Raw genomic sequence first — 12,345 nt, forward strand, 5'->3', positions numbered from 1 at the left:
CCTTATTTCCAGGTTGAATCTCTCCTTGTTCAGTTTCCATCCATTATTCCTTGTCTGGCCTTTGGGTGCTTTGGAAAATCACTGGACCCCTTCCTGTCTATGGCAGCCCCTCAAATATTGGAAGACTGCTATCATATCTCCCCTGGTCGTCCTCTTCACTCTTCATTAGTCCTTGGTTTAGGCCCCCAGTTGAGCCCAAAATGTATATTGCTAAGTGAGACATTTGTTAAGTGAGTTTTGCTCCATTTTACGACCTTTCTTGCCACATCTGTTAAGTGAATCACTGCAATTGTGAAATTAGTAACCCAGTTGCTAAGTGAATATGGATTCTCCTCATTGAATCTGCTTGTCAGAAGGTCACAAAAGGTGTTTGCATGACCTCAGGACACTGAACACGGGGGTGCTGCTGCAACGGTCGTAAGTGTGAACAATGGCCATGAGTCACTTTTTTCAATATTGTAACTTCGAAAGTTATTAACTGTACAGGACTATTTGTACAATTCTTGACTTTCCTCAAAAGTCAGAGGAGAAATGAGTTCTTGTAAAAGTTTAATTAAACATAGGATCCTTCACACTATTGTCCCCTTTATTGACAAGGCCACTATATTTTCCATTACAAAGAAAATCCATTGTTTTGGGTTTCTGAGAATAATAGGGAGGTTAACAAAGTGTGGGATTTCACCTTCTCAAATAATTTTTGAAAACCTGGCCAGGACATAACAAAGCATAGAATTTCTCATTAAAAGAGCCAGTGGCTGTATTGATTTGACAGAAATATAGTCCTTTTTTTGCCACAAAAGCAGGGGTCTTCAACTTGACAGCTTTAAGACTTGTGGACTTCAACTCCCAGAATTCCTCCTCCAATCATGTTAGCTCAGGAATTATGGGAGTTGAAGTCCACAAGTCTTAAAGCTGTCAAGTTTGAAGACCCTTGCACTAAAGCATTGCTTGGCTTTCTGAATTTTAAGACTGGAATTCCAGTTCAGTAGCTGAGATGTTTGATTTCAGAATAAGCCTAAGAGACTGCTACGGCAAAGATTTTTTTCCTTCCATGGAATGCCAACCAATTTCCAAGATGTAAGGCAAACTTCCCAAAGCCATCTTACTCATCTTTGTGAATCTTTCATGAAATATATGGCCCAGGAGGCAGAACAATGATTTTCATTCCTTTTTCTCAGTATTTCATATGGGCAGAGGTGAAGCCAGTCTATGGAATAAAATCAATAATGAGATGGATGTGTTTTGGATTCAACAACATCTGGAAGATTATGGGTTCCTCATCTCTGTACTTCCAGACAAATTAGACTTCAGTGAAATGAATCTAAAGCTATTCTATAAATACAAAATGTTCAAAGGAATGATGGGAAAAAGAATGTGTAACAGGAAGGGGATATAACATCATTTGGAACCCTTATAAAGTAGCACACTTGTGCCATAATAATTGCACAATAAGAGTTTTGCCTGGAAGCTTCAAAGTCTTCCAGTAAGTTCTTACAACAAAATGTTCCTTCAACTCTTCCAACAATAGTTTTCTGGCATGTTTTGACACATTAATAGGCTCTGCCTCCTCAGTTTGTCCCTTGGCTTCAATGCCCTGACAGGATTATGGCTCACTTGGTAGCTTTCTAGAGCTCGGCTCTGGTAATACAGACTTATCCATAGTTCAGCAGACAACAGCTCAAACATTTTTCAAGTAGCATGAATTCTTTGGAAGATTTTGATCTGAGGTAGCTGATGTAGTTAATTTTAGTCCCAAGTCAGGGATTATATATTTATTTCTGGAAGGCTGTTAAAATAGGATGTCTGATGGTATACCTTTTATTTCAGCTGGGACAGAAACATGAGAGAAATATTTCTTGAAATAGACCCGACTTCTTTGGAAGCTGAGTTGAGATTTGTGACGGGGATGCAGTCTAATAGCTGGGCATATTGTGAGCCATTTAAGTTATCCTTTCTATACTGTTGTTCTTAAGATGGAGAATAAGAGGGTGCGGATATCTATTTGATGGTGATATAAGCAATGTTATATGCTTTGATTTTTCCAAATAGTTTGCATTGACTGTGAATTGGCGAAATGGCAGTGATTTGGATGGATGGAGAATTTGGCATCAGGTGACTTACATCTGTAGACTTCTTGGGAGTTGAGGCAGTAGATGAACTGCAGAAATTTAAATAAATCATCTCTTGGAACTGTTTTGGAGCACAGTGGCATAAGAAATACCAATAACAGACAAAGAAAATATCACTCCTGCCAAATGTATTAGCATATGTAAAGCCAACTGCACCCACAACAAAACAGCTAGTTCTCGACTTATGACCACAGTTGACCCCAAAAGTTTTGCTGTTAAGTGAGACATTTGTTAAGTGAGTTTTGCCCCATTTTATGACCTTTCTTGCCACCGTTGTTAAGTGAATCACTGCAGTTGATAATGTTTCTTACCCGGTTGTTAAGTGAATCTGGCTTCCCCATTGACTTTTCTTGTCAGAAGTTTGCAAAATATGATAGCATGACTCTGAGTCACTTCAACGGTCATAAATGTGAACCAGTTGCCAAGTATCTGAATTTTGATTGCATGATTGTGGGGATGCTGCAAAGGTAGTAACTATGAAAAGTCATAAGTTACCTTTTTCACTACCGTTGTAACTTTGAATGGTCACTACATGAACTGTTGTTAATCGAGGATGAACTGTAATGCTATGCTTCTTCATTTAGATCAGTGGTGGCTAACTTTTTTGGGCTCCTGTGCCAAAAATTATGTGCGTGCTTGTGTGCTCTCATGCCAGCACCCAGAAAGCAATGCGCGTGTCCCCCATGCCCCCTGCACACATGTGCAGTGAGGTAAGTTTGCCTGTGGCTCGTGTTCCAGCACAAATGGCTCTGCGTACCACCTGTGGCACACGTGCCATAGGTTCACCATCACAGATTTAGATCAATGTTTCTTCACCGTGGCCAACTTAGGTCAAGGTTCAATTAAATCAGAATGATTTAGATAAACATAGAGAGCAAAAGTGAACAGCCACCTTGAAGGCAGTATTTTGCTTTTTTCCATCAGAGTGCATGGCAATTAAGCTGTTTTTTCCAAACTTTTTTTTAATTGATTCCTGGCTCTCAAGTTAGAATATAATTTGAAAATGGGTTGCCAGCACTTCAAATACATTTCATGGAAGAGGGAAGAGCCTGGCAGAAGGAATGAGTGTTTCTAGTTTTTTTTTTTTACTTCAAAATTAAAGTGTGGTTTGGTTGCTCTTTGTTCCAGCTGCAGCAGTACTTATTTATTAAGTATATTTATTAAACTTATATGTGATCCATCTCACCTGGAGGCTACAATCTCGCCTGGACCCATCTCAGCTGGAAGCTTACAATCAATAAAAATATCAAGAAACATCAAAACATTGAAAGAGTAAATACTAACACTAAAATTGGTTTAAAATGACCAAGAATGGAAAAGAAGAGAGGAAGGTACACACGGAGAATAGATGGGGTCTTCTCTTAGTTCATTAACCACCTCCAAACTGTAGCCCTAGGCCAGTTGGCAGAGCTAGGTCTTCAGGCCCTTTGGGGATCCCACAAAGGCGGATATGGATCTTGGCTTGGAGGTCACAAAGTTTCAGAGGGCAGGAACCATGGCAGAAAAGGCATTTGACAGAATCTGACAGAAAAGTATGCGCTAATATTAAGTCAAAATGATACTGAGGAGGAATGTCATATGAATCCCATCTTTGATGTCTTCCAGCAGTAAAATCATTGCTATTCAAAAAAACCAGTTAGGTTAGTAAATGACTAGAGACCACATTTGGCCCGAAACTACAGCTTAAGTAGTTGATGGGATTCGATCCTGCCTATTGCCAACCCCAAAATAATCATGCAATAATGTTACATGCACAAAAATATCTTTTTATCTTGAAAGAGCCCAAAGTATCCACTTTGCAATACAACTTTTCAAGTTGGAAGGTACATCTTGAGATTAAGCATGGAACCTGGTGTTTCATACACACATGATCATATCAAGAGGCATCCATATTACAAAAGATAAGGCTGTTGTCTAGAATGGGATCTGACCAGTGGGGGGATTCAAAATTTTTTACTACCAGTTCTGTAGGCGTGGTTTCGTGGGCGTGGCAGGGGAAGGTTACTGCAAAATCCCATTCCCTCCCCACCCCACTAACCTGATTTCCAGCTCCGTTCTCCTGTGCAGGGCAACAAAAGAAGACCCAGCCAATCAGCTGGGACTCAGGAGGCAGAGAATAGAGGGGGGCAGGGCAAGTCAGAGGTGGTATTTACCAGTTCTCTGAACTACTCAAAATTTCCACTACCGGTTCTCCAGAACTGGCCAGAACCTGCTGAATACCACCTCTGGATCTGACTTCTAGATAACCTAGGACAGTATTTCTCAACTTGGACAACTTTAATATGTGAGGGTTCCAGTTCCCAGAATTCAAAGTTGAGAAACACTGGTCTGGGCATAGAAAGAGCCTGTTTGCCAGGTCAAACAGAACATTTATTATGCAGAGTGAAGTATTGTCAAAGTATAAAGTTATTTATTCAGACATGAATATATCATCTTAATCTTCCTTGTCTTTTGATTAGGTTTATTGATCCCCTAAAATGTTAAGAAAAAAACAGTGTAAAAGAGACTTGGCCAAGGGACACTTGTAAGAACCAAGGACGGGAATCCAGCCCTCTCTTTTTATGTATCACTTTCATATCTCCTAACCTAACAGGTTCTGCCAATTATTTGAGATGAAGAAAGGGACAAAAATAGTACCCAGCTAGCGATAATGCAATATGAAACTAGGGTCAGATTCCTTTAAAAACAAGGCAGAAAACTCTATGAATACTAATTCAAATCTACTGTGAATGTCCATTAACTTATAAAGACAAGCAAATTATCCAAGAGAGATCCCATTACTCTGTTTGGCAGCTCACATTTTTCACAAAACAGGCTTTAAGATATGGCTTCCTGTGGTTTTGCTTCCCTCCTTCTTTCAAAGAGAATCCTACATGCTCCCTGACTCAACAGTTCCATTCTAATCATTTCGAAAATGACAATTATTTAAACACTGATCTCATTTAATAGACATGTACCTGTATTTACATTAGTTCAGAGAATGCATTTTAAAAACAATGGGTACCCACAAATATGCTTGGTGTACTATGCCTGTATTTATGGAAGCAAAAACTAAACATTAAACCTAAGTTTGTGGATACTTGATATGCAGCCCCGAAGCACTAGGTCATCTTAGTTTTCACTGATTATATGATATTGAAGTTGTACCTTGGGGGTAGGAGAATTCCCTCCACAAAATTCAAGATCAGCTATAAACAGTATTTAAATAAATATGTTTACTTTTTCTGTGTTTTTGTTCCAATTTCCCCTGTTTTTCTACTAGAGGCATATTAACTTTTTAATGTTATTGTGCTTATGAAAATGATGTAGGTTGATCTTCTTTAATAAGCTGGTGGGTCTCACAGCTATATTTCCATAGCAAAATAGGAAAATAAAAATGGCAAATCTATTGTAGAAAATATTCTGTGATTGTCCTGGTTTCATTTTAATCTACCCTGCAGTTTAGAAAGCTAAGAAAAAAATAGTAATTAAAAAGTAAACTTTGACTCCTGTCACTAAATGGAAATTTCAATGTGGTTCACTTTTTAAATATCTCATTCCAGCCTACAGCCCTGCAATTTTGTTATCTCTCATCAAAATACAAACAAGTTTTCGATTCTGTTTAACTTTGTGAGATCAGTCAAGATTGGCTAAGTCCTGCCTTCTTGTTAAGCAGAGGCAATGTTAAAACTGTAAAAATTCAGTTGTACTGTGACTATACCAATGTATCATTGGCAATTACTCAATGCTATTCAGAAAGTAAATTATAATTTTATGGAATTAGCACATACAGGGAAACTATATAGTTCATAGTGATGTATAGACTGGAGTTCTCACTTTTGCCTATAGCGCAGGTCCAAAGCATATTACCCAACTTGGCAAAAAATGTTTGTTTTCGCTCATAAACAGAAATAATGCTATTTGTTACATGATAAAGCTATCTGGCTGCATATATTTGAATAGCTTGTGCCACATAATTATATTTTCTTCCTGAAGGAAAGAATTATATTCCATTTATTATACATCATGGTCTCCATATCATCTGTTCACAAATAGACAAATATGTTAAACTGGGCATTTTATATTTCTCTTTTGGCCCATATTTATATTAATAAAACATGGTTTTAAACTAGTTTTTCAACCTCAGCAGTTTAAGGGGGGTGGATTTCAACTCCCAGAATTCCACAGCCACACATCTTAAGGTGTCTGAGCTTAAACAGCACTAACCTAGATGCCCTGGTTATTTCTTCAGAAACAGCCCCCAAATCCTGTCAGGGATTCAATTTTGTTGTATACATGATGTACAATGACAATAAAGGCTTTGAACTTTGATTCACATGAGCCAAGAGCCACAAGCCATTTTTAAGCTACTGTTCTCCTGTGGAAAATCTAATGGGAAGGTACAGATGGATCAGAATAATGTCTTGGTTATTCCTAATCCCATCATCAATACACTCATATATAGACCCCTGACTATTGTATGACTATTATTGCTGATAAAGAGATAACAATTACAATTCCCTTTGCTATACTGCTTCCTGATCTTTTACTACTCAGCTCTTATTACTACAGCCTCCTGTCAACCTTCTACTTAATAATCATCCTTTACCCATATCAGCCAATCCTACGCAGCTATGTGCTATGGCTGTGAACTCATCTAATAAGTTTAATTTTTGTTTTCACTCAGAAATAGAAATAATGCTATTTGTTACTTGATAAAGCTACATGGCTGCATATTTTTGAATAGTTATGCTGCATCACATTGGAGCAGCATGGTAGCCTAGTAATGAACATGCTCGCCTTCCATTCAATCCTAAATAGTCTCTCTCTCTGTCTCTTTCTCTCATTGTCTTTCTATTATTCATCCGTCTGTCTATCTATCATCGATCTGTCTGTCTTATCATCTATCTTCTATTGTCTATCATCTATCTATTAAATTAAAAATCGATGGCAAGCACATGAGTAAGTGAAATTTTGGGTGAAGTGTGACTTGGATGGACAGTGATCTAGAATGCAATGGTTATACAATTATGGCAACACTTAAGTGCAGTCATGTAACTCCTCTGTTACATGAGTCACACTGGTTGTTATTGAGCTTCTGGGTACAATTCAAAGTTCTGGTTCTTACTTTCAAAGCCACTTTTCCACTGTTTTTGCCCATCCCATAAGATCAGCTAGAGTGGGCATCTTTCCTCTCACAAGTTTCAAGAATACTATCTAATAGGACCTAGGAAGAGTGGATTCTTTGTTGATGTTTGCTCTCCAGAGAAGAGAACTTCCCAACCCCATGATCCTTTATATGAGCCTTGAAAACTTGGCTCTGTGATAGGCTGGGACATGTCCAAGCAGATGTTATTAGAGTGTATCAGTTAGCTGTGATGTATAGACTTATATACCACTTTACAGTGCTTTACGGCCCTCTCTAAGTGGTTTACAGAGTCAGCATATTGTCCCCAACAATCCGATTTCTCATTTTATTGATCTGGGAAGGCTAAGTCAACCTTGAGCCTAGCGAGATTTGAATTGCCAAATTGCAGGCAACTGGCAGTCAGCAGAAGTAGCCCACAGTACTGCACTCTAACCACTGCGCCACCTTGGCTCCCGTCTTCCTATTATGTTTATGGTCTTTCTGTTTTGCTTTAGGTACTATGGTTGCTTTCAACTTGTACTTTCACCAGAATCATTAAGTTTATTTCATGAAATGCATCTGAACTTAAAATATAACAATGGGATTATTGCATGTTTATAAATTATATGTTTACAATTATCTCACTTGTTGAATTGGTTAATGTTAGGCATGCTTACTTGTGCTACTTTTATGCAAAGGATATCCCTTTACTTAATAGGGTTTCCTTAAGTCTGGCTGGTGTCATATTCTGGGAGTCCTCTTTACTGATGTCAGTCAGTGGGTTTACATAATTGCACAAATAGTTACTCAGCTACATTTCACATTCTCTTAACATATATTAATATTGCCAAAGAGTTTGATTTAGCAAGAAAACTACATTTTGACTGTTGATATTTTCCTTCTCTGCTTTTGGCTACATACAGTATAGCTCAACATAATTTTATTTACCTTACCTCTAAAGCTCGTAATTCAGTATATTTAACAAAATATATATCTTTACATCTGCTAGGTAAACAGATAAAATATAATAAATAGTTTAAAAACAGAATATGCAAAACTGAAACAATAAGTTAAAAGTAAAAGTTCACTAAAATATTGGCATTTATTTCATAATTCCTTTGCAAACTATAAATGCATTTTGAATTTAGTTGTAAATATCAAGAACAAAGCAAATAGCATTAAGAAAAATTTGTCTATCATCTACCCTATCATCTATCTGTTTGTCTGTCTATCTATGAATCTATCTATGAATCTATCTATGAATCTATCTATCTATCTATCTATCTATCTATCTATCTATCTATCTATCTATCTATCTATCTATCTATCTATCATCTATCTATCATCCATCATCTGTCTATCTAATCAGATCCTCTTAAATTCTATCAGAACCCATAGGAATTCTTGTTTTAATATATTGTTTGAGCCATGTATCATTTAGTATGAATAAAAGCATACTAGAAATTGCATACCAGTCATAGGATTTTTTTCAGTTTCATTTTTATGTACTACTGTATAAAGTTAAATAGAAAGTTCTGCAGTGGTTGATAACTTTATTAACCTCTCTTTATAATATTTATCTTTTGTTCTGTAATGGGATGGAGTTTATACTTCAAGTGAGCAAAAATAAAATAAAATAAAAATCCCCCACAGATTTTGGATGCTTAGAAATAAAAATAAAAAGTTACTTACCAGTTCAACTCTGCCAAAACCTCCAACTCCAAGAGTGTCAATGATGTTGAAGTCAGACAGCTTCAGGTTGGCGAAGAAGGCAGCTTCGGCTTCGTATCTGGATTTTTTAATGTGAAAAAATGGAAATTTCTTAGAGGTGTAGACATGAGTGCTATGTAATTCTGTTCCAAAATGAAGTACGCGTTGACTGGAAGATACCACCTTAATTTCCATCTTTGTTTTCAAAAAGTCTTTGTTTTTTCCCCCATTGGTCCCAAATTCACATTCTAAATTTAGTGATTTCTCTCTCTCTTTTTTTCAGAACGAAAGAACCAAATGTCCGGACAGCACATCTGTAATGCGACCATTTTGTATTATAATTCAATTGGATTTATTGATTGAATTTCACATCTTGACAGCTTCTTTTAGTTTCTGGTGAAGATTTTTTTCGTTGCTTTTTTTTTTAGTATTTTGTGAAGATAAAAGTATTTTATATGAGTTTCTCTTCTGCACAAGCTGCCAGAATTTCTACAAATGTTTATTGAAAGTGGCAAGTTCATTAACGTCCCTGGACAAAAATCTCAGTCAGGTTTTATAAAATCAAATTCAATAAGCTGAGAAAATGGTATACGGCCCTCTGAAAGGAATTATTTCAGGCACACACTACGGTTTCGAAAAGAACATTTTCCTGTACCCTACTTCTTTAAACTTGTCCTTAAATCCCGAAGTGCTCCCTTTAGACTGTAGTTCTGAATAAAAATGTACACAGTACTAGCTATGCAAGTCATCTGAAACTGACACATGCACACATGTCAAAAATAAGCCTCCCATGGATATATCCCACAAATATGAATCTCTTAAAATAGTCTCTTGCTAGGGATTATGATATTTTTAGAAAGGCTATGAGAGTAAACCGAGGAGGACGTTCCCTCTACTCACTGAACTTTGATACAGGAAATATTTTGCTGAGGAGAGCGGGGAAGCAAACCACATGAACTATTTTTCAAATGTTACCTTTATTCTTCCGAACTGAGTGTTCCAAAATGCACATAGAAAGATAATGCCTTTTCATTTATTTTGAAACTGGCTATTCGTAAGATTAGCAGGTTAACCAAGGGGCACAATGAAGTGAAAATCAATGACAATTTTTTAGTTCTTGGTCTACAGACTCTTAGCTCCATTATTCCAAAATAATGTAGATGTGTTTTTCTATCATGCTCATGGGTAGGATTTTTTACAAAGTGCTTTGCTTTAAAAAAAGAAAGTGTTCATGTTTTATTTAAAAAACAGATTATAAACACAACTCTGCTGGGTCTCTCAAGGAGGTTGCCAGTTGTATGGGATGAATATAATTTGGGAATATAGTTTGGGAATATGGGATGAATATAGTTTGGGGATTCAAGTTCTTCTGTATTCAGCTTGAAAACTCAACACTCTTATTGTGAAGATTAATTTTCTACCCAGGAAAAATAATACCCCATATAAATTATCTACCTAGGTGCTCTGGTGGTAGGGTTAGAACTTTTTGAGGTAGGAAGAGATATCTATCTCTCAGTTTTAGAATAAATAAGGAGACCTTAAAGAAAGAACATTTTACAATACATGGGTAGAGAAAGAATATATACAACTGTGTGCAACTGGGGCCAATACATTTTTTTCTCCTGTTCCCCATTAAATTGGTGCCTGAGTGAGCAGGATCCTCCTTTTACCAGTCCACAATAGAAAGCACCCTCACATATTGCATTACGGTGTGGTATGCTGGCTTGACAGCCACGGACAGAAAGACCATTACCGAGGGTGGTGAGCACAGCACAAAACATCGTGGGCTGTTCCCTGATACCACTAGATGACATCACTAGGGCCCGCTGCCTTAGAAGAGTGAGAAATATTCTCAGGGACAACTCACATCCCGGTCAGCACTTCTTCACTCTCCTTCCATCGGGTAGGAGATATAGAAGCATAACCAGCCGCACCAACAGGCTGAAGAACAGTTTCTACCCGTGGGCTGACAGACTCCTGAACGGAAAATAACACAGACTTGCGGGGCCGATGTGTTGTGCAACAAGGTCACATAGTGTAATAAGATTGGGACTGGGTTAGGGACTTCTGTCCCCACTGTGAGTTGTGTTGGGGGGGAGTGTGCATGAAGGGAGGCTCAGCCAAACTCATTGTACACATGTACTCTGACAATAAAGGTAATAATAATGTCCCATCTCCACTTTACAAAATGGAGCTTCACAATGAATCGAATGTATAATTTCCTAACAGCAAAGAAAGAGACATTCCATAGAGCAATATACATTGAAGTCCTTGAAAATGGAATCCTTTGATTGTGAAATGACTTAAATGTCTGTCTTTAATAAAGAAGGATATATAGGATGATATAATGGCCTACAGAAGACAGATGCCTTCCAGGGAGGCATAAGAGTCAAAGAAGTCTATTTTAGGTGTCCCTTAGGGGTCAGGTTTCTGCTACTTCTTGTAGGTCAGCTTGTTTTAGAATCTTCTGGTGTGCAAATGGGTTGAGAGAGGTTCATTGTTCTGTGCTGTTAAATCTGAGAAAGAGGCTCAAGGTTTTGGTAATCAGAATGTTGATCAGCAAAGTTGACCTTTTTAGAAAATATTGGGATCTGATCCCTAGGAAAGTAATGCTGTTTTACTTCTTCCTCTGTTGTGACCTCTTGGGGTATCTGGTCTAGAAAATTCCAAGAGTGACATCATAGTAAACTGGATTTAATGTAGTATTCAATTCTCCTGCAATGGGCTTAGTAAGGATCTCAAGAGACACATTTAGCTACAACCTCACAAAGGTCTTTTGGGGGGGAAAAAACATAGAGAGCAAATTACAGTGAGTTTTCTGGCTCCAAGTCCCCTAAACAGCCACAATTAAATTAAATAACTAAAAGGCTAAGTAAAGGGGAGGGGGGGGGAGAGAAGAAATAAAGAAAAACAAACAAACAAAAAACAAAAAGACCCATGTTCCAACCAAGTACAGAGAATAGTAGAGATGACCTTGGAGAAACTATGGAGAACTGTTAGCAAAACATGATTTCAGAACAGAAGAAAAGAAAGAAAAAGAAACCCCTACAACTGTTAATGACTGCATCAAGAGACTTACGGTGTTGAAATCATTAGAAGTTATACTTTTACCCTAAGCTGTACTGTCAAACAATATCTGGAATACTGTGTCCAGTTCTGATCACCACATTATAAGGAAACTAAGAAGGGCGAAGAACAGCAACAAAAATGATGAAAGGCTAAGTACATAAATCTTCTGAGCGATTGTGCATCTGTGTATCTGTAGCCTAAAGAACAGAAAGCTAAGACTGCAATCCGACCAAGAATAAGACAATAATTAATGAGTGGAAGTTACAAAGGGGGGTCCAAACTCAAATTTATGACTGTGAGACCTACTAAAGCAGTGAAACAGCCTGCCTC

General features: G+C 37.5%; 1 protein-coding gene and 1 long non-coding RNA gene across 4 annotated transcripts in view; one reads left to right on the forward strand and one right to left on the reverse strand.

The window, feature by feature from the left end:
• PRKG1 (protein kinase cGMP-dependent 1) overlaps positions 1 to 12,345 on the reverse strand; it is an 864,463-nt gene that overhangs the window by 46,966 nt on the left and 805,152 nt on the right. For all 3 annotated transcript variants that reach the window (XM_087964134.1, XM_087964133.1, XM_087964136.1), the window contains one exon: positions 8,929 to 9,025. In XM_087964134.1, coding sequence (XP_087820260.1) covers positions 8,929 to 9,025 — 97 coding nt within the window. The remainder of the gene's footprint in view (positions 1 to 8,928; positions 9,026 to 12,345) is intronic.
• LOC148130831 (uncharacterized) lies at positions 1,836 to 9,667 on the forward strand. Its single transcript, XR_015749347.1, has 2 exons — positions 1,836 to 1,931; positions 9,230 to 9,667. It is a non-coding gene; the product is annotated as an uncharacterized LOC148130831 (long non-coding RNA).

This window comes from Notechis scutatus, chromosome 4 (assembly GCF_049901735.1).
Source record: "Notechis scutatus isolate UNSWTSFEM ecotype Mainland chromosome 4, rNotScu1.2, whole genome shotgun sequence".
Lineage (NCBI taxonomy): Eukaryota > Metazoa > Chordata > Lepidosauria > Squamata > Elapidae > Notechis > Notechis scutatus.